This window comes from Pongo abelii, chromosome 10 (assembly GCF_028885655.2).
Source record: "Pongo abelii isolate AG06213 chromosome 10, NHGRI_mPonAbe1-v2.0_pri, whole genome shotgun sequence".
NCBI classification, from domain to species: domain Eukaryota; kingdom Metazoa; phylum Chordata; class Mammalia; order Primates; family Hominidae; genus Pongo; species Pongo abelii.
In genome coordinates this window covers 129878006-129904990 of record NC_071995.2, presented here as the reverse complement: position 1 = coordinate 129904990, position 26985 = coordinate 129878006, and the positions used below count along the sequence as shown (strand labels likewise).

Sequence of the window (26985 nt, the reverse complement as noted above, 5' to 3'; positions counted from 1 at the left end):
AGCCAGAAAGGAGACAGAGGCTGAAGGCACAGCCCCTGGACCCCAGCAGGCTCCTGGTGCTCCACCCAGGAAAGGTGCTCTCCCTGGAGGCCTGGGCATCGCCCTGGGACCTGCCCACAGTGCTGGCCTGAGTCCATTTGTGGTTGATCATTAAAGGCTGGTTCCCAGCCAGGCGCAGTGGCTCACATCTGTAATCCCAACATTTTGGGAGGCCGAGGTGGTTGGATCACCCAAGGTCGGGAGATCGAGACCAGCCTGGCCAACATGGCAAAACCTTGTGTCTACCAAAAATACAAAAATTAGCCGGGTGTGGTGGCGCGGGCCTGTAATCCCAGCTGCTTGGGAGGCTGAGGCACAAGAATCGCTTGAACCCGGGAGGCAGAGGTAGCAGAGAGCCGAGACTGAGATCTCACCACTCAACTCTAGCCTGGGTGACAGCATGAGACTTTGTCTCAAAAAATAAAAACAAAAATAATTTTTTTAAAAAGGCTGATTTCCCATCAGAGACAGGCAGGGCCATACAATAGCACTCAGGGGGGTGCCCAGTCAAGATCTGGTGGGGCTGGGGCAGAGGCTGTACTCACAACAGGCTTCCCAGAAGAGGTTCAGTCACTAGCAGGGTCTCCTCCCCACCTCCTGCAACCTCCAGCAGGGAGCAACAGCCCAGTGACTGCCCGCTGCTCCCAGAAAGCCTCATCTTCCCATCCCTGCCCCTGGCTGACCGGAACGTGTGCCCACACTCTTAACAGCAAAGGGTGTGTGCCTCCCTGTCTTCCCGAGAGAAGCCCCATCCTGATGCTTCCTGGTTGGGTGTCACAGTGGCCAAAGGAATGTGGCTCTGGGGCTGGAACAAGGGTGGCCATCTATCCTGAGTCCCACTCATGGGCTGCTCCAGGATAAGCTGGTCAGCACTGTGAAGCTGGAGGTCCCGAGACCCTGCTATGGGCCAGAGCTCCAAGTCCCCGCCAGTGAATCTGCCCTGAAGATGTGAGATGGGCGTGGTGGCTCACATCTGTAATCCCAGCACTCTGGGAGGCCAAGGCGGGTAGATCACCTGAAATCAGGAGTTCGAGACCAGCCTGGCCAACATGGTGAAACCCTGTCTCTACCAAAAATACAAAAAAAAAATAGCTGGGTGTAGTGGTGCACACCTGTGATCCCAGCTACTCAGGAGGCTGAGGCAGGAGAATTGCTTGAACCCGGGAGGCAGAGGTTGGGGACACTGCACTCCAGCCTGGGCAACAGAGCAAGACTCCAACTCAAAAAGAGAAAAAAAAAAAAAAGGAAGAAAGAGAGAAAGAAAGAAAGAGAGAAAGAAAGAAAGAAAGAAAGAAAGAAAGAAAGAAAGAAAGAAAGAAAGAAAGAAAGAAAGAAAGAGAAAGAAAGAGACAGAAGACATTCAAGTGAAGGAGATCATATTTCCTTAATCACAATGTCTCATATGACCCAGCTCAAGGGGCCCAGAACCGCTTCTCCGTCCACCGCTCAGCCAGTGAGGGGTAGCGGAGCTGCCCAGGGTCAGAGTGTGTGGTGAGGCAGTGAGGTCGGGGACCAGGAGCCCAACAAGGGCCATTCGCTGATGCCTCAGAGATGAACAAGTGGGCTGTTCCTGGGATACCTGCACTAGGCGGGGGGAGGGCGGAGCTCAGAGTGAGAAGGAAACACTCTTACCTGGATGGTCCTGCGATCTGGAGTAGACGCCACGCACCTGCACACAAAAGACCACAGTGTGAGACACGCTCAGGGAAAGCCTCCGGAGAAACCAAGCCCGTCGCCACCCTGGCCACTTTGGGACATCACCTGAAAGCTGTAATAAAATAGCAGCAGCCAGGAGTACCAGAAGCACAGCCGCAGCAGCCTTTCCATGGCTCTCTCGGAAGTCAAAGCTCGGAGCCAAGAGAAATTCCTGAGGGTCTGTGAGAACGGGACCTCTTAACCTTCACTTCCTTGGGAAAGGGACATTTTCACAGGTTCCAGGGGAGAAAAAGTTCTGTCTCCTTAAAGTTTGTGAAACGCAGCTGTCTTGGAGACCTAATGGGTGTTTCTTCCTTGTCTCAAAACTTGAGATGCTTCAGTGATCAATAAACACGTTGCGATGACCAGAGCAGCTGTGGAGGAGAAACCCAGACCCGACTCGCAGTCCTGGGAAAGCAATCCCAGGTCACCACTGTGGCTGCGACCTGTGCTTGGGGACGGGAGGCTGTTTGTCCTGCGGTATTTTCTTTTTATTTCAAGAGCCTCCGTTTGTCTCAGTCAGGTTTGGAGCTTCCCTTTTCTCTGAAGAAGGTTTTGTGCGTGGTTTTTCCCTGGAGCACCCGCCTGCTCCTCAGGCTTGTCCTGCGGCCGCTCTCGAGCTCCTTCTGGTCTGGCTCAAGTTCACACCTCCGTCCTGCTCTCTGGGTGGAGGGGGAGTGAGTGATGTAAGTCTCTCTCCTCAAACTTTGTTCTGTTCTCCTTCTCTATTTATATCCCCACTGCTGTGTCCTTCCTGGGTCCTAACTCCAGCCTCTTAACAACAGCTGAAATATTTTCAGGATCTCAGGCTCAGAATCAAACCAAACAGACATGGTGTGTGGTGTGTGTGTGTGTGTGTGTGTGTGTGCGCGTGTGTGTGTGACTGATGCCTTCTGGTCAGCACTTTCAAAGTCAGCATAAATATTAATAAATACAAAATGCAAAACAAACCATAAACTCTGTTTAGATCTGAGTCTTGTTTGCCCCCAAAAAAGAATGAAGTTGACAGAGGGATGGAAAAGAAAAACCGTCACACCCACTGTGCCCTCCATATTAAGCGTTGACCACATTTTTCTCTCTAATCCTTTCAGACGTCAGTGAAAGCTACGGAATTAATCACAAGGTACGCTGTGCAATTATACCACACTGCATATCCCCCCACCCCAGCACCAGGAAGATGTTCTCAATGTGATAGAAAAGAGTCAGCCCCTTCACCAGACATGCCTCAGTTTACCCAAGACCAAAGTTTATCCGATCTACTCCAAATACACGTGTACACACAGAGACACACACCCTATAACTGCAGTCACAGCTATATTTGCTATGTGATTTAAGTAATATTTACCGCTTCATACTTTCTCCAACATTCACCAGCTGTGCTCCTAGGCAAATTACTTGATCTCTTTGTTTTCGAATTCCTCATCCACAAAATGGGGGTTAATAGTTCCTCGTCCTCGGGGCTGTAACAATAAATCAGAGGACAGATCCAAGGCTCTGCAGGCAGTACTTGGAAAATATGTGGCACTCAATAAATGCTGCTATTTTTTATTAAGAAAAATTATCACTCAGTAAATGTTAGCTATGATTATTATTAGCAAGTATAACATAACACCCAGTAAATGTTAGCTGATACAGTTATCTCAATTGTCCTGACTTTAAATGGGAATTAAGAATCCTGAATCCAACATACTTCCTAAAGAGGATAAGAAAATGACTTCCAATCTCTGTGGGATAGAAAAAAAGAAAGTGCTGTCAAAACGTTAGGTGATTATTTTTAACTTGTGCCTGCAGCCTACAACCGCTCAGATCCTCTGATAGCCTGAGCCTCTCTGTGGAGCTGGAGAAGGGTTCCAGAGAGTTCCATCTCCTAGCACTGGAGAAACTGTGAACTCCAAAGGCCCGGGGCTGTCTGTAATAACGACCTTTATCCTGTCGCTCAGGCTGGTCGGCTTCAGGGGAAACTAATTTACAACCTTTATCTCTGCCATTTCATCAGCTCTCCAGTTCCCCACTGCCTCTCGCTGGAAGAGGTGAAGGGAGGGACAGGCAGTTGCAGGTTTTTCTCAGCCCCAGTTTTAACCTGGAAGAATTCAACAGATTGCTGAATATGCAGACCTTTCCCATCTCCATGACTGAACAAAGCCAGCATGGTTTCTTTTAATCATAAAACTGTCATCAGATAACGGGAGACACGCCGATTCAATGGCTGTAATAAAAACTAGATAGAAAAGCAATTCAGCACAGCTTGCCCTGCAGGCATCTGCCCTCATCCACAGACTCACTCCGACTCTCCATCCCGGACTACAGTCTCCTGCCTCGTGCTATTTACCTGCATCCTGTCTCAGGCCTTGTTCAGAGGCCCAGATGAAGAGCCCGCCTCCGTGTAAAGCAGCGTGCCCTAAAGCCTGGAGATTTGAGACAGGGCCTTGAGTGGTCCGTGGGCCTGGAACCAAGCACCTCTGATATCTCTGTGCGTCTCATTCCATCATCCAAACGTCGGGGTGTTCGGCATCCAAATGTCGGGGTGTTCGGCACCCAAACGTCGGGGTGTTCGGTTCCAAACATCACCTTGACAGCAGGTCTCCCTCTCCCTAAAGCCCTCCCCTGCTGTATTTTCTGGATCCCACTAACCACGATCCAATGTACTTCATATCTTAGACATTTATTTCATTTATTGTCAGTCTCTCCCCACTGAGGCATAGGCCCCATGAGAGCAGAGAACTTCTTTCTGCTTGTTTGCTCTGTACCCCAGCCCCGAGAACAGGGCTTGGTACTTGGTGAGTACTCAGCATTTGTCACCGAACCCAGCCTGGCTCTGCCCTCCCGCAGCAAAGCCAAACATGGACGTCGGGATTGCAGCGAGAGGGAGTGAGGCATTTAGAGCAGGGAGCAGGGCGCCAGGTGAGCAGAACCTGGCAGCTCACACTTCAGACCTGAACTCCCCGATGGCTGATGGGGGAGGGTTTTTCAAGGTGGAGAGGCAGAGGTTACAGGCTAAGTGCCACATGAATAATACCTGCAGGCTGCACATTGGTTTGACCCAAAAAGCTAGGACATCTGGAACTGGGGGCCCATAGGTCGGATAGGTAGATTCAGAGGTTTTCTGATTTGTGATTGGTTAAGAAGGCAAGGCTTTGTCAAAAAATTTGAGATCAACAAAAAAGAATGTTAGCTCTGGCCTGTGGGCATGACCTCCTCCAGGCCCCTCAGGAAGAAATTTAGAACAAAGAACAGTGGTGGACCCAGAGGGGTGGATCCCAACACTTTGGGAGGCCGAGGCATGTGGATCACCTGAGGTCAGGGGTTCGAGACCAGCCTGGCCAACATGGCGAAACCCCATCTCTACTAAAAATACAAAAATTAGCCGGGTGTGGTGGCACATACCTGTACTCGGGAGGCTACTCGGGAGGCTGAGGCAAGAGAATCACTTGAACCCAGGAGGCAGAGGTTGCAGTGAGCTGAGATTGAGCCACTGCACTCCAGCCTGGGCAACAGAGTGAGACTCTGTCTCAAAAAACAAAGAACCAAGAACGGTGGTGGAGTTCAGCTCTCCGCTCCCCCATATCTGAGGTCTGTAAGTCAACAGATCCATTTGGTGGGGGTCCAGGTTCTGAAAAACAACTCCGGGTCGTTTGTTACGATGTTGTCTTTAGTTTCTATAGGGAAGCAATGAATTCCTGACTCTAACTCTCTTGACTATTTTTTCTCGCCACTATTACCTTCTTGCTTCTCAAGTTGCTCATACATTTCTCAGGGCTAGCTAGGTGGCTGGAATTCCCCTTCAAGGAACCCAAGATTTTATTGTATTTCTTTCTTTATTTTGAGATGGAGTCTCATTCTGTTGCCCAGGCTGGAGTGCAGTGGCACGATCTCAGCTCACCGCAACCTCACTGAACTCCCAGGTTCAAGCAATTCTCCTGCCTCAGCCTCCTGAGTAGCTAGGATTACAGGCACCCGCCACCACGCCCAGCTAATTTTTTTGTATTTTTAGTAGAGGTGGAGTTTCACCATGTTGGCCAGGCTGGTCTCGAACTCCTGACCTCGTGATCCACCCACCTCAGCCTCCCAAAGTGCTGGGATTACAGGTGAGAGCCACCACGCCTGGCCCGATTTTCTTTTCTTTCTATGCTTGGGTGGGAAGTGCCCGGCAAGCAGCCTCACATTCAACATTCAAGTCATAGTTCTGGGCCACGTGCCTGTGTGCTTTACTTAAGGAATGAAAAACATTGCTACGCTTTGGTAAAATATATCAGACTTTACCAGGAGGATGCTAATTAAACATTAAAAATGAGACCTTACATTGTGATTAGGCTCCAATCAAAATTTTACAGGGACATAAAGTGTGACGCCAGCTGCCAATGGGAACGTAACTGGATTATTTGCAAAGCTGATGCCCTGTGCACAACAGAGCGTGTTTCCTGGTGCTGAGCAGCTCAGATGTCCCAGGAGGACAGATCGGGCCTGAACAAAGAATTCTGTGGAGTGGCCCAAATGCTGAGGGAGAGCTGGACAAGCTGTGAGCACAGGAGTTCCTGATGCCTGATTCACACCACTCCAAGGTGCACCTCCCTCTAGCTCAGACCCTCCCATACGCCGGCATATTTGTGAGAGGCAGCAAGAGTTGTGTGTCCGTCACGTTTACTCCTGTGTAGATAAGGAAGGCGGAGCAGCAGTTCGTAAGCAGTGTGCTAGGAGGGGTGTGCAGCACGCAACGTACATGGAAATGAACGGTGTTAGAAGCCTGGGGTTGAATTCACTGAGGAAGTCACGTGAAGGAGTTCGGGAATTCTTTCTCTGAGTGGTTAAGGGATGGGACATTCTGAAAGAAGCTATGGAATGGGCTAAAGCTCCGATGCAGCATGCCATGGACCGTGGGTGTGTGTTGTTTCTACCGGCCTGGCCTCCCCTCCGGGTCCTGTTGGCTTTCCTTTTGAAGGACGTTTCCTCCACCGACCTGTGAGCTCAGATGGGACTGTCAGAAGCTTCAGGTGTTGCGGGGGACTTGTCACCCAGTGGGAACACTTGCAGCTCCTCCATACCACAGGCACTATGAAGGGCCCAAAGGTGTACATGTGACCCACTCAGAACCAATCAGTGTCTTCCCCGGGATCAATAGATTGAGCATAGGAAAGAAAAGACTCCCTCCGCCACTGCAGTTGCAAATCCAGAATGGTCTTCAATCAAGGCTAGTGATGCCCATTTTTCCCACAACAAAGAAAAGAATTACACAGAGCTGAAGATAACAAGCAAACATAGAGACTCTAGCCGCCTACCCTTGGAGAAGGTCAAGAGAAAACCTGATGCTGTCAGCTAAGCCCTTGGGTCCTACAAGACCTAAAGCCAGCATTCCCTGACAGGCACCGAGAAATTTATGTTAGGCTCAAGCAAGTTTGAGCTTGGTTTCTGTCCCTGGTCATTAAGAGTCCTGGTCAGTGACACAGATTTGAGAAAACACAATTAATTATACATTCAATGAAGAGTAGGCACAAGTAGGGAAAGTGGCAGGGGCTGAGGCTGGAGAGTATCAACAACATAATCAAGAGGGCCTGTGTACGGGGCCCCTTTCATTCACCTCTTTAAATCTTCTCTGCTCTACTTCTTATCCACCTACCAGTAGGATGATCAGCTCCACACTGGCTTCCACCAGCTTTGCTCCTGATGGTGATGCCCTCAGAAGCCAGAGCGTGCTCCACCCTGGGGTCTCTAACTCAGCAGATGGGAGGCCCAGGGAAGCCCTGCAGCCTCAGGCATAAGCACCCAGAAACATGAGGGACTCGAGCCCATGAAGTGCAGGATCCAGTGGACAAACCCGCTTTTCTCCCTCCAACCATCGCGGTTGCAACACAGTAGTATTTCCCTGCATTGCCGCTTCCCCACTTCTGTGTCTGTTGCCCCCATCCCCCACTTTGGCCCCCTGGACTCACACTCTAAAGCACTGCTCACACGTGAGTGTTGGCACTGGGCTCTGCTCTCGGAGAACCAAAAATGAGACACTCGCGTAGGTTAGTCCCAATGAAGCAGCGTCGTTTGTCTGGGGAAATCCCCGGGGTTTGTTGTCTCCTGCTAAGGAAATCAAAGACACACAAGGAGTAGGTTTAAGAGCAGAAAGTTTAATAGGCGAAAGAAAGAAGAGCGCTTCCTTGTGTAAAGGAAGGGGGACCCAGCGGGTTTCCGGGTGTGGGGTGAGATGTGTTTGGTTTTATAGAGGAGCTTGAGGAGGCGGTGTTGATTTACATAGGGCGTAGTGGATTGGTTGGACCAGATGTGTCATTTACATAGCCCGGAAGAGGCTGGCTATCCCACTCTAATCTTTTATTATGCAAATGGGGTCTTTACCTGGCTGGCACCGTGATGCCCGCACACATGGCGACAAAGAAAAGGGAAGCAGGAACCTCCATGTTGAACATACCTGGCTTCCGGGTTTCCCTTTTCTATTGGCACAGCTGCCAGCATTCACCTATGCAGGCTTCAGGCTTTCTTATCTGCACTGACAGCTCGATTTTTCAGGCTGCTTTTTGTTAGAAAAGAAATGACTTGGAGGCTGCTTTCTTATTAAAAGGAAACCTTACCAAGGACTCCCGTACCCTCACTAACCGCCTAAATCATTTCTTTTTAGCTCCTGTATCACCAAGGATCCCAAAGGCATTCACGGATAGACTTCAGGGATCAGGAAATGCTCTGGATCACAAGCACTTTTTTTTTTTTTTTGGAGACAGAGTCTCACACTGTCACCCAGGCTGGAGTGCAGTGGCATGATCTCCGCTCACTGCAACCTCCACCTCCAGAGCTCAAGCGATTCTCCTGCCTCAACCTCCCAAGTAGCTGGGATTACAGGCACCCACCACCATGCCTGGCTAATTTTTTGTATTTTTAGTAGAGGTGGGGTTTCACCATATTTGCCAGGCTGGTCTCGAACTCCTGACCTCAGGTGATCCGCCCACCTCAGCCTTCCAAAGTGCTAGGATTACAGGCGTGAGCCACCGTGCCCGGCCCACGTGCACATTTTGAATCTGCATATGTGAATTTTGGGGGGGGAGAAGGTCGACAGCTTTTATCCAGTTTTCAAGGGCAATGAGAGCAAGGATGAAAGTGTAAGAAACTGCTTAGTTGGTAAGGAATGTTTTCAGCAAGAATATGCACAGAGGACATTGCTAATTGACTACCCAAATCTGTTCTCTTCTTTCTCTGTATGAAGAATTGCAAATATATTTGGGTGCCAATATGCACAGGTAAAAAGGTTACTTCCCTTTCAGTTAGGGGTGGCCATGTGACCTACATGCAATGAGAGACAGGCAGAAGTCTCTTGAATAGGCTTCTGAGAAGACATTTTGAAAAGGCAAACTCCTTTTGACCTTTGCTCTTCATGAAGGCTTCTGACCTTCACCTTTCTGGCTGGAATGTGGAAATGCTAAGCTGAGGTGGAGCAGCTGTCCTCAACCATGAGAATGAAAACCACAAGCTTTTCCTCCTGGGATATAAAAGGCTGGAAAGAACATCACTCCCATCATGAGAAAAAGCCAGGTAATCTACAAAATCTTAACTTTTCTTGAACCCATCAGAGAGCTGAGGTTCAAGGAAATCACCCTGCCCAAAATCTAGGGGAAGATAGGTCTAAGGAGAAATGGGACATGAGCGTCATCTCGCAGGTGGCAGAGCATGAGCTCAACAGGTAAGAAGCATTCAGCAAAAGCTTTTGATGGATTTCTAAAGGCTGGTGTAGGCTGGAGTGAGAGCATAGACTGCTGGCAGCTGCACACCGAGGAAGTTTGTTCCCATCTCGGCCTCTTCTCCCTGGATGCCCAGCAGGTACAGAAGAAGGACTGGGGGCAGGCAGGAGGCTGGAGAGAACCACTCTGCACAGCTGGAGAAGTGAGTGGCCACCACTGTGCAAGGGCACGAAGCCCTGCCTGGACCTTTCTCCCCAAGGAACAAAGTCCTTGTGCTGCTGGGGGAAGGACAGCCAGCCCTGCCAACCGCAGGGCACAGGGAAGAACCTCTGGGATGCAGTGGGGAGAAACTACCCTCTATTCCCAGGGCAGGGGCAGAAACTCTCCTGGGCCCAGATCATCAAAGATCTACTTCAAATGGGAGAGGGGCAGGGCCACCAAGAAAATCCATCTCGAGACACAGAGACACAAAGTCCACCTAAGACTGAGGCTGGGCCTCAGAACCTTCTCTATTCCCCATGCCCAGGCTTGCAAGATCCAGCGTTCTAGGATTGAGAGGGCAGGAGCCAGAAGAGAGCCGCTCTGACATTCTGACACACAAGAAACACTTAAAACTGAAAGTAGAGCAGAAACACTGAGAAAAATCTTCTGCCAAACCAAACCCCACCCAAAGCGCAAGATTCTGCCAGAGGAATGTGAAGCTACCAGTGGACTGAAGGCAACCATAGCAACAGAACTCAAACCCAGCTCAACTCGCCTGATTGACTTAACACACACATCACACACACGCACATATACACACCAACACACATACCTTACGCACATGCACATAAACACACCAACACACATACCTTACACACATCCACATAAACACACACATCTGCACACACACACACACACACACATGCAAGGACACACACACACGCAGGGACACACACGCATTAATGACCTAGCAGAGAAGACTTTTCTCCATTTCCTGGCATAAATATTATTTATCTTAGTCTCCACTGTCCTATGTGTGATGTCCAGCACTCATTCTAAAATTATGACACACACAGAAGAGAAAGAAAAAACAATCCACTGCCAAGAAACAAAGCAATCAAAACTAGAAGACAGACCGTTTTAAACAACTATGATTAATATGTTAAATGTTTTACTGGAAAAATGATGACAACACTGATGAACAAATGGAGAATTTCTGCAGAGAGATGGAAATTATATGAAGGAGTCAAATGGAAATGCTATCACTAAAAAAAAGCAGATAACAGATGAAACATTCCTTCTCTGGGTTCATCAGTACACTTCACACAGGCAAGGAAATGGAAATGCTATCACTAAAAAAAAGGTAGATAACAGATAAAACATTCCTTCTCTGAGTTCATCAGTACACTCCACACAGGCAAGGAAAGAATCCATTAACATTGTGATAGGTCAATTAAAATTATCTAAACTGAAACACAAAGTGAAAAAGAAAATATATATATTTTTAAAATCAGAGCATGAAAGAGCAATGTCACAATAGCAAATAATCTAACATATGTGTAACTGAAACTGTAGATGTAGACGTGAGAAAATAAGACAGAAAAAAGTTTGAAGACATAAAGTCTAAGAATCTAAAAAGAAAGAAAGAAAGATATTCAATTACAGACCCAAGAAGCTCAGACAATCCCAAGCAAGATAAATATCAAACACACACACCCCTAGAAACATTTAGACGCATTATCATCACACTGCCAAAAATCAAATATAAAAGCAAAATCATGAAGGCAGCAAAAGGAAAAATATACACTGTGTACAGAGAAGCAAAAATCAGAATTACAGTAGACTTCTTATCAATAACTATGTAAGCCAAAGGATGATGTCATGAAGTATCTAGAGTGCTGTGGGGTCAGGAGGATGAGGAGGGCCCTGTCAACCCAGAATTCTATATCCAGTAAGAATATCTTTCAGAAATGAATGACAAGTCTGGGAATGGGGGAAGAGGGGAGTGACTGCTACTGGATACAAGCTTCCTTTGGGGGTTGATGAAAATGTTCTGAAATTAAATAGTGATGATGGTTGCACAACCTTGTGAATATACGCAAAACCACTGAATTTTACACTTAAAAATGAACTTTATTGTGTGTAAATTATATCTCAAAAAAGAAAGAGATATAAGCTATTTTTCAAACAGAAAGTGACAGAATTTATTATCAGAAACCAGAACTACAAGAAATGTGAAAGAAGCTCTTTAGACAGAGCACTATGACACCACACAGAAACTTGGATCTACACAAAGAAATGAAGACACTCAGAAATGATTAAATTTGAAGTAAGTATAAAAGGTGTTTTTCTTATTTTCAGTTGCCATAGAAAGAAAAAATTGGCTGTCTAATGACAAAAGAGTAGAAGGTGCTGTGGGTTGATAGCATTTGTAAAAGTAAAATTTATGACTAAATGTAATAAAATGTGGGAGGGAGGAAGTAGGAGCACCCTGTCCTGAGGTGCTCACACAATACATGGAGTGGTATAATATTATTGGAAGGTAATTTGAAGAGATAGATTCTATGACAACCACAGGGGGTGGGAAAAAAACATTTGGTAAGCCTTAGGACAACCCCTGGGAGAAAATGTTATAGAGGGATAAATAATAAGCCAATAATATACATGAAAAGGAATCATACATTCTGAATGAATCCAAAAGCAGATGGAGAAAGAAGGAAGGAGAGAACAAAGGACAGATGGAACAAATAGAAAATAACTGTCAAAGATGTCCAATTTTATTCCAATCATATCAATCATTGCACTGAGCTTTAATGATCTGAATACACCAAAGAGAAGATAGAGATTCCCTGGATAAAACAAAAAGACCCAACTATCTTCTATCTACAAGAAACACATTTTAAATATAAATACTTAGTGAGGTTAAAAGTAAAAGCAGAGTGAAAAGATATACCATGAAACACCAAATAAAAGAAAACTGGAGTGGCTGCCTGGAGTGGAAAAAGTAGACGTCAGAACAAGAGAGACCATTAGGGATAAAGAGGGTCATTACTTAAGGATAAAGGGGTGAATTCACCAACAACACATAGCAATCCTCGGTAGGTATCTCTCTAACAAAAGAACCACAAATACATGTCAAAAGCCACTATAGCTGAAAGGAGAAATGGACAAATCCAGTTATATTTAGAGACTCCTCTCTCAGTAATCAATAAAATAAGTAGATAGAAAATCAGTAAGGATACAGAAGACCTGACTAACATTATCAACTTACTTGGCTTAATGACATTTATAGAACACTCCGTCCCACAACAGAGAAATGACGTCCTTTTTCAGTGCACATAAAATATACACTGATTAGACCATACTCTGGGCCATAAAATAAACCTCAGCAAATATGAAATTTTGAAATTCTATAAAGTATGTCCTCTTAATCATAATGGAATTGAACTAGAAGTCAAAATGAAAGAAAGATAACTATTTGGGTGATAAAATGTTCTAAAATTAGATTATGATGGTTTTTACGTGACTGTCAACACACTAAGAAACACTGAACTGTACACTTTAAATGAGTGAACTTTATAATAAGTAAATTACTAGAACTAATAAGTGAGTTTAGCAAGGTCACAGAAACATGTTCAACATGAAAAAATTAATTTGCTTTGATACAATAGCAATGGATGATTGGGAATTTAAATTTTTAAATGCTATTTTAAATATCATTTTACATATGATGTTAAATATCTAAAATGTAATTTTTAATTACCATGTATAATAACAACACCAAAAAATTAAATACTTCCTTTGGGAAATTTTTTGGAGTGTTGGACAAATTTTGTGTCTTGTTATGGTAGTGGTTACATGACTATGTGTGTGTCAAAACTCATGGAGCTGTACTCTAAAAAGAGTGATTATTTTCGTATATGAGTTACACCTAAATACACCTGCCTGAAATATCCCATAAGCTAAGAATGACAGAGCCACAGGCTAGAAGGTGCTCGAGTCCCTGGTGACATTGCAGAACCGCCATATTGCCCCTCTACTTGCCTAAGCCACTGGAATCTTGTGTTTATTACATGTACTTGAAAAATAATCTCGGCCAGGCGCGGTGGCTCATGTCTGTAATCCCAGCACTTTGGGAAGCTGAGGCAGGCAGATCACGAGGTCTGGAGTTCGAGACCAGCCTGGCCAACATGGTGAAACCCCATCTCCACTAAAAATACAAAAAATTAGCTGGGCATGGTGGCACATACCTGTAGTCCCAGCTACTCAGGAGGCTGAGGCAGAAGAATCGCTTGAACCCAGTGGGTGGGGTTGCAGTGAGCCGAGATTGTGCCACCGTACTCCAGCCTGGGTGACAGAGTGAGACTCCATCTCAAAAAAAAAAAAGAAAAAATAAAAGAAAAAGAATCTCTAACTGACACAGTATGACAAGTGGATTGGGGCCTCATCTTGATTATTCAGGTGATTTCTCAGTCCAGAGTGGCTTTTTCACTTTGCCTCTGAACTCAGCCAAAGTCATGGGATACCTATCTATGAGTCCATTTTTATTTTCACCCACCTGTAACTGAGGAATAAACAACTGTAGATATTAAAAGGTGGAATCCTATTAGACAGTGAGGCACTACATTCTCATCTGTCATCACCACCACCATCATCACATGACCAATTAATAGATCGTCCAGCAAACAGTATGATTTGTCATTTGCAAGCAAAATCAACTGCAGGGGAAAAGACAATCAATTACCTTGCACCTTTTAGAAAGTCATGCTGAACCACTGCAGCAAAACTAGCCATTAATTAATACCTCACTCACTGTCTCAGTGAATAACAATGTCAAGCTCGAAAAAACCTCCAAAAAGAGAATTGCATGTCAAGGGACGTATTCTGGGGAGAGCCTATACCAACAAGTGTTCCAATACTTAATTTTGTGAAGGCCCTAGAAAGAGAATTAAACTAGAAATCAAAAAAGATATCTGGTTTGAAAATCAATTAAATTGTACCACAATTTTGTGATGTATGAGGTACTGTAACTTAACCCATAACAATAAAAGGAATTTACCATAATGTCCTTCCACAAAACCTTCTTCAGGACAATATCAATCAGCGTGCTCTCTGTTGCAAGAAACAGAAAATACAACAGACTTAACCAAAAAGGAGGAAAGTATGTATTTACACTGAAGCTATTAAAATCCCAGAGGATGGTATGGCCATCTTCAGGGCCTAGTCAATGGCATTGGGAATTTATTTTCTATTTCTCAGTCTCCACTTACTTCCTGTTGGCTCCATTCTCTATCAGCCTCATGCCTCACTGTCACAAAACGGCTACTGAAACATCTTCCTACACCCTAGCATCTGCAGAAAATGTCCACTACATTTTACTGGGTCGTGTGCCCATCCCTAAACCAATCCCTGTGATCAAAGGAATGTGTTGAGCTGACTGAAGCAGCATTGAGTCAGGTGTTCAATCCCTGGGTCCTGGGGCAGACCCACATGCAGGCTGTAAGGACTGACAGGAAATAGAGCAGTTATTGATGCTGTTCGACAAATGTCTCTAATTCTACTTCTAGGCACGTGCAAGGATTTCATTTCCTGCTCATTTGAAGTTAGTGTGACTATATGCCTTGCTGTGCCTCACAACAGGTGAGTGGAAGTGATACATGTCACTTCCATATGGAAGACCATACTCAAGTTTTCACTGCCTCATTGACTGCAGAAACTTGTGAGTGAGTGGATGAAACCTTCAACTGAGTGACTCCAATGAGCTGACCCCCTCCAGCAGTCCAAGTTTTATACATAATGTGAGCAAAATTAAGATGAAATTTTGTTGTCTTAAGCCACTAAGATGTTAGAACTGTTGTTGCTACAGCATATACCTACAACCTATACTGACTGATACAGTGGGTAAGGAATAGAATGAAAATCAGAATCCAGAACTCAAAGAAGGGTGCATGAATGTTGAACAAGCCATCAATCAATTTCCACTCCACAGTGCTAAACTGCTGGTTAAGCTTCCATTCCTAGCCAGCGGTACCTCTATTCCTCATGTTCCTGGGCTCAAAACATCAGAATTATCTTCCCCACCCTACTCTTCTTTGCTGGAAAACTTCCAGCTGGTCACGAAGGCAGAGCCCTCATGTGTGGGATTAGTCCCCTTACAAGAAGAGACATGAGGGAGATGATCTGTCTCTGCCATATGAGGACAAAACAAGAAGGCATCTGTCTGTAAACCATAAAGAGAGCCTTCACCAGAACCTGAGTATGCTGGCACCTGATCTTGGACTTCCCACCCTCCAGATGATGAGATATAAATTTCTGTTGTTTATACCCCAGTCTATGGTACTTTGTTATGAAAGCCCAAGATAAGCCACCATGCTCCAAAAACACTGCCCTTTATTCTCTACCTCATCATGGTCATTCCCTCCTGGAGGACTTTGCCCATCTTGTTTCCCCTGCCTGGGATCCTCTGTCTTTATTATTATTACTCAGGTTTTAGTTCAGTTACCACTTCTTCAGAGAGAACTTTTCATGACCAATAATAAGATGATATAGATGTTGAAATTATCTGACAGAATGTAAAGCAGCTATTATGAAAATGCTCAAATGAGTAATCACAAACACTGTTGAAACAAAAGTTAAAATAGAAAGTAGAAAAGGTCTCTAGGATTAACATTGAATCTGCTTTTAGTCTCATTTGCTTTTGCAACAACATCAACTGTACCTGTACCATAACAAGTGTCTCTCATAGAAAAAGTTAAATTTTGTTTACAATACCATTTGATAGAATTGGAAACACACACACACACACACACACACACACAAGTAGAAAAAAATAAAAATATAAAGAAAAAACAAATGGAAGTTTTAGAACTAGAAGATACACTAACAAATAAAAAAAGATGTTGAACTTGAAGCTAGATCAATAAAGATTAAGCAGTCTGAACAATAGAGAAAAATGATTAAAAGAAAAACAATAGAATGTCAGGGACCTGTGGGACAATAAAAACAGCCTAACATTTATGTCTTCAATATTCTGGTAGAAGAGGAGAGATTGTGGGGCTAAAACAATTTTTTTAAGAAATAATAACCGAAACTTTGCAAGTTTGATAAAAAACATAAACCTACATACTCAAAAGCTGAGCAAATCCCAAAAAAAATCCATGCCCAGAGACATCATAATCAAACTGCTGAAAACTAAAGGCAAAGGAAAAGTAGCAAAAGTAGGCAGAGAAAAAGAGCACATTACCTATAGGCAGACACTATTCAAAATAACTGAAGATTTCTCATCAGAAACCATGGAGGCAAGAAAAAAAACATTTTTCAAAAACTAAAATGAAAGAACTATCAACCCAGAAGTCTACATCCAGCAAAAATATTTCTCAGGAAGACCAGGCACGGTGGCTCACACCTGTAATCCCAGCACTTTGGGAGCCTGAGGTGGGCAGATCACAAGGTCCAGGAGATCGAGACCATCCTGGCTAACACGGTGAAACCCCGTCTCTACTGAAAATACAAAAAAATTAGCTGGGTGTGGTGGTGGGTGCCTGTAGTCCCAGCTACTTGGGAGGCTGAGGCAGGAGAATGGCGTGAACCCAGGAGGCGGAGCTTGCAGTGAGTGGAGATCATGCCACTGCACTCCAGCCTGGGCAACAGACCAAGACTCCGTCTCAAAAAAAAATATATATATATATATATACGTATATGTATATATATATGTGTGTGTGTATATATATGTGTGTGTATATATATATATATATATATATTCTTCAGGAAGATGATAAAATAAAAACATTGTGAGATAAAGAAGAGCTAAGAAAATTTATATCCAGCAGACATGCTCTAAAAATATACTAAAGAGGCCAGGTACAGTGGCTCATGGCTGTGACCCCAGCACTTTGGGAGGCAGGAGGGTAACTTGAGGCCAATAATTTGAGACCAGCCTGGACAATAAAGCAAGATCCCATCTCTACAAAAAAATTAAAAATTAGAAGGGTGTGGTGGCACACACCTCTAGTCCCAGCTACTTGGGAGGCTGAGGTGGGAGGATCACTTGATTCTAGAAGTTCAAGGCTGCAGAGAGCTATGACTGCACCACTGCACTCCAGCCTGGGGAAGAGAGCAAGACCTCGTATCTAAAATTAAAAAAAAAATAGATATGGTAAAGAAAGTTCTTTCGATACCAGAAGAAAAAAAAATGGAACATCAGGAATAGAGAAAGAGTAACAGAAGTGGTAGATAGCTGGGTAAATACGATAGATTATTCTTCCCTTCCAGAATTTTAAAAAATACGTTTGACAGTTGAAAGGAAAAAATATAACAGAGTCTAGTGGAGTTTTTAATATATGTAAATGTAATACGTAAGACAACTATTGCATAAAGACAAGAGGACAAAAGAACTTTAGAGTGACAAGATTTCTACATTCAAATTGAAGTAGTAAAACCAGGCATGGAGGCACAGGCCTGTAATGCCAGCTGCTTGGTAGGCTGAAGGGGAAGGATAGTTTGAGCCCAGGAGTGCAAGACCAGCAGCCTGGGCAGTATAGCAAGACCTTGTATCTAAAACAAACAGAAAAAACTAATTGAAGTTATAAAATATTGATTCTATATAAACTGTGAAAAGTTAAGACTGTATTTTGTAATCCCAAGATTAACCACTAAAAAATATATACCAAAAAATACTCAAAATCAAAACAAGTTTAAATGACCTGCTAAAATATGCTTCAATAAACCTAAATAAGTTAGAAAAGGGGAAACAGAAGAGCCAAAAAATCCAATAAACAGACAACAAATATTAAAATGATAGACCTAAATCCAAACTTACCAATAATTAAATTTAATACAATGCCAATTAAAAGATACAAATTGTCAGATTAAATTTTATATAATGATGTAAGTATATGCTGTTTACAAGAAACTCACTTCAAACATGACAATAGTGGTAAGTTAAAAGTGAGAGAATGGAAAATATATCTATATATATCACACAAACACTAATTTTATTTTTTATTATTATTATACTTTAAGTTCTAGGGTACATGTGCACAACGTGCAGGTTTGTTACATAGGCATACATGTGCCATGTTGGTTTGCTGCACCCATTAACTCATCATTTACATTAGGTATTTCTCCTAATGCTATCCCTCCCCTAGCCCCCCACCTCATGACAGGCCCCAGTGTGTGATGTTCCCTGCCCTGTGTCCAAGTGTTCTCCTTGTTCATTTCCCACCTATAAGTGAGAACATGTGGTATTTGGTTTTCTGTCCTTGTGATAGTTTGCTCAGAATGATGGTTTCCAGCTTCATCCATGTCCCTGCAAAGGATGTGAACTCATCCTTTTTTATGGCTGCATAGAATTCCATGGTGTATGTGTGCCACATTTTCTTAATCCAGTCTACCATTGATGGACATTTAGGTTGGTTCCAAGTCTTTGCTATTGATAAACACTAATTTTTAAAGTCGGACTGGTTATATTAATATCAGACAGGATAGACTTCAGAACAAATAAAATTATAAAAGATAAAGAAAGATAATATATAAGCCAATTCATCAAGAATATAAAACAATACCAAATGTGTATGCACCTAACTACAGAGCTTCAAAACACATAAACAATTGACAAAACTGAAAGGCTTAATGGACAAATCCACAAAATCAGAGACTTCAGCATTTCTCCTTCAGTAACTATGATGGTTAATTTTATGTGTCAACTTGACAGGGCAAAGAGATGCAGAGATACCTTGTAAAACATTATTTCTGGGTGTGTCAGTGAGGATGTTTTGGAAAGAGATTAGCATTTGAATCAGTAGACAGAATAAAGAATATCTACCCTCATCAATGTAGGTAGCCAAGATCTAATACAGTGAGGAAGGAAGAATTTGCTTTCTTCCTGAGTTGAAATAATCCATCTTCTCTGCTCTCAGATATGGGAGCTTTTGGATCTTGGGCCCTCAGACTCCTGGACTTATACCAGTGCCCCACTAAGTTCTTAGGGCTTTGTACTTAAACTGGGAGTTACACCATTGTCTCCCCTGGTTCTCAGGCTTTCAGACAAAAACACACCACCTGCTTTCCTATTTCTCCAGCTTGCAGAGAGCAGATAGTGGAACTTCTCAGTTTTCATCATCACATAAGCCAATTTCCATATCAATCTCTCTTTTTCATAGAGAGGTAGGTAGATAGGTAGACAGATAGATAGAAATATATCCTATTGGTTTCGTTTCTCCAAAGAGCTGTGACTATAGACTAATAGACCATACTATGAGGCAGAAAATCAGCAAAGGATTTAGAAGAAATGAACAGCATGATCAACCATCTGGATCTAATTGACATTTATGGAACACTCCACCCAACAACAGCAGAATACACATTCTTCTCAAGTGCACATGAGAAGCATTCACCAAGATAAAACAGACCTTAATCAATTTAAAAGAAGTAAAACCACACAAAATATGCTCTCTGGACATAATGAAATTGAGCTAGAAATCAGTAACAGAAAAAATAGCAGGCAAATCTCAAATCACTTGGTGATTAACAAACATACTCCCAACTAATCCATAGGTAAAGTATTAACTCTCAATGTAAATTAGAAACTATTTGGAACTAAGTGAAAATGAAAATACAACATATCATAATTTGTGGGGTATAGCCAAAGCAGTGCTTAGAGGGAAATTTATAGCATCAAATCCATATATTAGAAAAGAAAAAAAAAGCCTCAAATCAATAATCTAATAAGTTGCCACATTAAGAAACTGGGGAAAATAGAGCAAAATATATTAGAAAAGAAAAAAGAGCCTCAAATCAATAATCTAGTAAGTTGCCATGTTAAGCAACTGGGGAAGATAGAGCATAATAAACCTAAATCAAGCAGAAGGGAAAAAATAAGTTTTATTACATTATTATATGTTGCCATTGATTTCTGGGGAAGATAATTGTTGGAGAAATTAAGCCATCTCAACATCTTTCCTGCTTAGAGATCTTCGGTGACATATAATCACTCACCAAAAAGAGAATGGTTACTAATGTTCTTCCCCATTATGATCCCACATAACTTCCCAATATTATCATCTTCTCCTTCCCATTTTCTCAAGTAAACTGAGTATTTCAGCTATGCTTTCTTGTTCCTCATGCTTCTTTCGTTTACATGGTTCCATTTGGAAGTTCCTTGCCCACCTTTATCTTACATTTAAATTCTATTCAACCTTAAGATAAAACGCCTCTATCCTTAGTGCTACAAATTTAATATTTAGCAGTAAGATGCTGTTTTATATATGTCTTATGTGCATCATTTTAGCTAATATTTCTGATAATTCTAAGAGGTGGGTACTGATAGTTTCTATATCTTTAGAAAGTAAGGAAACCGAGGCACAGAACTATTAAATAACTTAGCAAAGAGTACACAAGTAGTAAAAAGAGAAACAGAAAATTGAACCCAGACAGGCCTCCTCCTGCATTAATGCCCCTGATCACTTCAGGGCCCTGCTTCCCTTCTCTGAACTTCCAAAGTATCATGTCTACACCTATCATGGCACTTACCAAACTCTGCCTCAAGTTTCAGTCTTTGTGTCCTTATCTCAACTCCCTTAATAGATTCTTAGTCTCCAGAGCACAAAGACCAGACCATATCAACTTTTTATTGAATTAAATTAAGGCTTTATAAATATTTGTGGGATGGAGGAGGGAGGGAAGGACACCAAAGCCTTCAGGTGGTGTCCTAAGTGCTTTAAGAGGACAAGTGAGGCTGACTCTTATCCAATGGAGAAAATTCTCTGAACTTGCACAAAATTTTAGAGATCTGATATCACGAGATTGTTCTCAGTGTCAGCCTTTCTTCTCACCGTCACCACCTCCCTCCCTGAAACAAAGCATGTTTTAATAGCATCTGTGTTCTAAAGAAGCTTCAGCTATCACTGGGTAACAACAGATCAGCAAAGAGTTACACGTCACCTGTCAGCTTATCAATTTAGTCCCTTTAAATTGTAAAAATTGTAAAAAGCAATCAACCTACAAAACAAAAGAAGGAAAGAAGGAAGGAAAGAAAGAGAGAAAGGAAGGAAGGAGAGAAAGAGAGACAGAGATAGAGAGAAGGAAAGGAAAGGAAAGGGAAGGAAAGGAAAGGAAAGGAAAGGAAAGGAAAAAGGGAGAAAGAAGCACAGTTTGGTGTTTGTGACTTGGGTGAAGGGAAGTGTTACCGCAGTTTGAGGGCCAGGGAAGACTCTGCTAACAGGTAATATTTGAGCTGAGCCCGGCCATGCAAAGATCTGAAGAAAGAGTGTGCTGGCTGGGCACGGTGGCTCACACCTGTACTTGAGGTCAGGAGTTTGAGACCAGCCTGGCCAACATGGTGAAACCCCGTCTCTATTAAAAATACAAAAAAATTAGCTGGGTGTGGTGGTGCATGCCTGTAATCCTAGCTGCTCTGCTCAGGAGGCTGGTTCGGAGGATTGCTTGAACCTGGAAGGTGAAGGTTGCAGTGAGCCGAGATTGCACCACTGCACACTCCAGCGAGACTCCATCTCAAAAAAAAAAAAGAGTGTGCTGGATGAAGAGATCTTCGCATTCCCCATGGCAAGAATGAGCCTGGTGTTTATGAGAGCTGGCAAAGCTGGCATGACCAAAGCAGTAGGCAAAGGGGGAGGCTGAGAAGGGGCTGGGGGTGCACAGGGGCCAGGTACGAGCAGCTCCACAGAGCACGGGAAGGAGACTGGACTGGACTCAGAGGGTAACGGGAAGCCCGGATGCATTCGCCAATGGACACTGCCAGAAGATTGCTCTGGCTGCCCTATAGATCCTCGGTTCCCGGGGTGGAGGGCAGCAACCCTGGAAGTCGAGCTGAGACGCCTTTGAGGACATCCAGCCACGAGTGATGGCGGCTTGGACCAGGGGAGTGGAGGTGGGAGTGGAGCAGAGAGATGCGGGTAAAGTCAAGGCACCCTTTTGGAAACAGAGCTGACAAGATGCGATGATGGAGTGGACGAGACCAGGCGCAGAATCTGGGGAGTGGGACTGACTCCTGGGGTCTGGGATAAGCAGCTAGTGGGGGCAGCGGGCGTGCCCTGGATGAGAAGCAGGCTGGGGAAGAGCAGGCTGCAGCCTCAGACGGCAGAACCTGGAGGAAGGAGGTCCTGACCCCACAGGGAATCAGCATCCGAGGTCCTGCCCGCCCGGGTCCATGTGGGTCTCGACAGGCACCTGCTGTGACTCATGAGAGCAGGTTGCAGTCATCCCAAGCCTGCCTCCGTGTCGGGGCCCTGAGGAGTGCCCGGACACCGAGAGACTCACGGGTGCAGCGATCAGGTCAAAACCTGGGGAGTCATCCTGGGGACGGGAGTCATCCTGGGGACAGACTTCACCCCCAGGATCTAACGTGGGGACGCCCCGAGGAGCCTGGATCCTCCATCTCAGGGGGGCTCCCGTTTCCCAGCTCTCTGGGTCTATCCCACATCGGGGACTGTGAGGCCCCAGGAACCACTTCAGAAGCTGCTTGCACAACCAAAAACGTCCTTGTCTACTGTGGGGCTTGTCACTGAAAGGGGTTGGTGACACCCACGTCTGGGCTTGCCGTTTGACGTGTGTTTAGGTCCACTTCAGTGGTGAGAACCTCCCTGCCTCCCGCCCCACGAGCTGCAAACAAAAGAGCCCTTCATGCCCACAGAGGTTGCCTTTGTATCTTTTCTCCAGGGCTCACCCATATTTATTTGTTTTCGATATGCTGTTTTGCTAAGTGTCCGTGGAATGTGTCTCGGTTGCCAATTGAGCTGGAATAGAACAGAGAAGGAGGCGGCCTTCAGTGTCGTTAATTCCTTAAAAATCATTTCTTAAAAAACAAGGAAGTAGCAGTACCCTGTCGGTTTCTCCGTCAGTTTCTCTTCTGTCCTCAGCTGTCATTCATTTTTCCAGAATGAAAGGCACCTGCTGAGTCCCTAGAGCACAGCTAGACCCCAGAGGTACCTCAGAGCCCTGAAACCCCAGCCATGCTCTGTCCTTTCATGATGCCACATGGAAAGCAATAGATCAAATGTCACTTTTGACCACAGTTATGATAAAAAGAAGGAGAATGAACTTAGGAGACTCTCCCTGGCTGGCAGAAAGTTCATCAGGGTTGACGTTTTTATCTTTCACTTTAATCTATCGTTTCATTTTACTCAGAGGTTAGTTGATAATATAGCTAAGAGATCCCTGTGCCATCTCTGGTGCTAAAATATTTAGTAAATCTGGAAGAAAATGGTTTCATAAACTTCCCAGCTGTTAGATTGCATTTCTAGTTGGCCTCATTTCCCAAAAAGACTTACAACCCATGGAAACTCCAGAGGAGCTGGGTTATATCACATCACGTTGTTCTAAAATAAAGTGGCAAAAGCTATTGGCTGTTTAATGAGTCTGAGACTTCTCTCATTAGAAGGGGAATAAGAGAGATGCCATAACGGAGATGACTTTGCGGTTGGGGGTTTTGGGTTTAGGGGAGCATGGTTTGCAGAACCAGAGGCTCTCCTGGTATATCTATGGCTCAGGGTACAGGGGACAAGGAAGGGAGCGGGAAGAGTGTAAGTGTGTGTCCCAGCATCCCAGCGTTCAACCTCGCTCTTGAAGTTGCAGCCTCCCAGCCTCGGGGGAGAGGGACAACAGAAAACACATGTGAAGGGATGAATAATGATTTCTGTGTCTCAATGATTTTATTTATTTCCTTGACCCTAAATTTTGGATGTCTATAAACCGCACTTTAAAAAAATTCTCTAACTCAGAATGTGAGGAATTTGGGAAATTGAAAATATTTATGCCCTGAGCTCATTCGTTTGCCTCCCATTTACCAACACCATGTGGTTCCACATCACTGAGGGAAAATACGCTATTTAGGCAATTACCAAAGATGATATTTCCTGAACCCTGGTCCAGAGCAGAACCTCTTGCATGTCACTTTAAACTCATTAATTACCAATTTTAGTAGAAATGCAGTGGCTGCAGGGGTGTTGCTTGTGTGCCTCACTCTTTTTTTTTTTTTTTTTTTTTTTTTGGAGACAGAGTCTCACTCTGTCGCCCAGGCGGGAGTGCAGTGGTATGATCTTGGCTCACTGCAACCTCTGCCTCCCGGGTTCAAGCAATTATCATGCCTCAGTCTCCTGAGTAGCTGGGATTTTAGGCATGTGCCACCACCCCGGCTAATGTTTGTATTTTGAGTACAGACAGGGTTTTGCCATGTTGGCCAGGCTGGTCTCAAACTCCTGACCTGAGGTGACCCACCACCTTGGCCTCCCAAAGTGTTGGGATTACAGGCGTGAGCCACTATGCCCGGCCCTCACTCCTTCTCTGGTTCTTTGTCACATTATTCCTATAATGGTATAAACTATTCTTTTTTCTGTTGTTTTTGTTTTTCAGACAAGGTCTTGCTCTGTTTCCCAGGCTGGAGTGCAATAATGCAATCATGGTCACTGTAGCCTCAACCTCCCAGGATCAAAGGATCCTCCCACCTCAGCCTCCCGAGTAGCTGGGACTACAGGCGTGTGACATGACACCCAGCTAACTTTTTAATTTTTTTGTAGAGATGGGGTCTCACTATGTTATCCAGGCTGGTCTCGAACTTCCAGGCTCAAGGCATCTGTCCACCTAAGCCTCCAAAAGTGCTGGGATTACAGGCATAAGCCACCATCCCCAGCCCAGAAACTATTCTTTTTAAATTTATTTCTTTTGTACATGTGCTCAGAGATTATTAAACACAAAGCATGCCAAGTGGTAATGATAAATGTAGAAAGTAATAGTTTGTAATCTATTTACATGAATCATATTAAGCTACAGAACAGCACATTCTTCTGAGAGCCTTTGTCCTAGGATCCTGATCATATCCTGTTATGGGTGATGGATTTGCCAAAATCCCCTTGAGAACTGGGGCTCCCAACCTGTACACTGACAATTTCAGGAAAATCTTTTCAAAATTATTTACAAAAATCAGAACAAAGTATTTCTAAGGAGTAAAAAGCCCCGGGAAAGATGTTGTGTGTGAGAGAGAAAGAGAGGCCAGGCGAGGTGGCTCGTGCCTGTAATCCCAGCACTTTGGGAGACCGAGGCAGGTGGATCACCTGAGGTCGGGAGTTTGAGACCAGCCTGACCAACATGGAGAAACCGTGTCTCTACTAAAAATACAAAATTAGCCAGGTGTGGTGGTATGAGCCTGTAATCCCAGCTACTTGGGAGGCTGAGGCAGAAGAATTGCTTGAACCCAGGAAACGGAGGTTGTGGTGAGCCCAGATCGCGCCATTGCACTCCAGCCTGGGCAACAAGAGTGAGATTCCGTCTCAAAAAAAAAAAAAAGAGTGAGAGAGAGAGAGAAGGCTGAACCATTGATTATAACCAGCAGAGCCAGTTGGCAGTTACTGTGCAGCCAGCCACATGTCTCATTGAGACCTGCAGGAACAGCCACTAAATGAGTGGGAAGGGATGACCCTTGCACACGGCCCTGCTCCAAACTCAGCACTGTGTCTGCAGCCCATGTTTCCCTCTGGCAGAAAAATAACCTTGAGCTGTGCAGCTGCTGAACTGAACATCCAGAGGACCCGAGCACACCCAGACCTGTAAGTGCCATAGAGGAAGCACTGGAATGAGGAAGCTTTAACTCATCCTGGAAGATGAGAACGCACACCTGAAACCATGACCTTTTTGAGATTTTTAATAACGAGCATACTTTTAGACTGCTCTTAGGCGCTGTGTCTCTGAATTTACAGAGAGAGACTCCTCAGTCAGGCAGGCTGTCCAGTGGGGCCAAGTCTTAATAAAGGCTAAATCACCATCCCCTTCCTTCACCATCTTCATCTCATGATCAGAGACAATGTCATCCTCATCCTCAAAGTGATCACTGGTAGGGCAGCCCCTCATGCCAACCCCGCCCCAAGTGCCAACCTGCAGGCATCTGCTGATTCCTTAGGACAACCCTATGAAGTTTATGCTATTTTATTTTTACTTTTTGGAGATCAGGTCTTACTCTGTCGCCCCCGCTGGAGTGTAGTCGTGTGACCACAGTTCACAGTGGCTTTGACCTCCTGCGCTCCAGTCATACTCCTGCCTCAGCCTCCCAAGTAGCTGGGACTACAAGCATGTGCTACCATGCCCAGGTAATTTTTTAAAATTTTTTTGTAGAGATGAGCCACTATTTTTAAAACCTTCTTTTAAAGATGAGGAAACTGAAGTTCTGAGGGGTAAAGTAAGTTCCCCAAAGCCAATTTGTGAGTGGAGGATTAAAGGTTCCAATGCAGGGAGCCTCACTCCAGCACCTGCGTTCTTAACCACTCCACCACGTACTTTCCGTATGTCCTAAACATTCTGAAAGAATAATATTTTATAACAAAGAAGTGCTCAGTAGAGTTTATCATTACCTTGATATTATATTCTGTGGTCCGTGAAGACATCATCATCACCAGACACATGACCTGTGATCACCTCTAACTCAATCCTCTCACACTCACATCTCAGACAGACACACAGGGTCACAATCACGTGCACCACCAAGAGGATTATTTTTACGGTTTTATGATGATTTCATGTGCAGCTATTCAAAGGCTTTGGAAAACTTCCCATCTCATAGCATCTTCAAGAGAATGTTTCTTTCTTTAACCCATGGAAA

At 44.2% G+C, this 26985-nt stretch overlaps 1 protein-coding gene across 2 annotated transcripts in view; it reads right to left on the bottom strand.

Annotated features, from left to right (window-relative positions):
* Positions 1 to 2519, bottom strand: part of ADGRD1 (adhesion G protein-coupled receptor D1) — a 185927-nt gene extending 183408 nt beyond the window's left edge. Inside the window, exons 1-2 of one of the 2 annotated variants that reach the window (XM_024256382.2) lie at positions 1801 to 2519; positions 1672 to 1708 (exon numbers count right to left, since the gene is read on the bottom strand). In XM_024256382.2, coding sequence (XP_024112150.2) covers positions 1672 to 1708; positions 1801 to 1866 — 103 coding nt within the window. In that variant the 5' untranslated portion in view covers positions 1867 to 2519. The remainder of the gene's footprint in view (positions 1 to 1671; positions 1709 to 1800) is intronic. The other variant, XM_024256383.2, reaches the window with a different exon arrangement.
* Positions 2520 to 26985: the final 24466 nt, after the last annotated feature.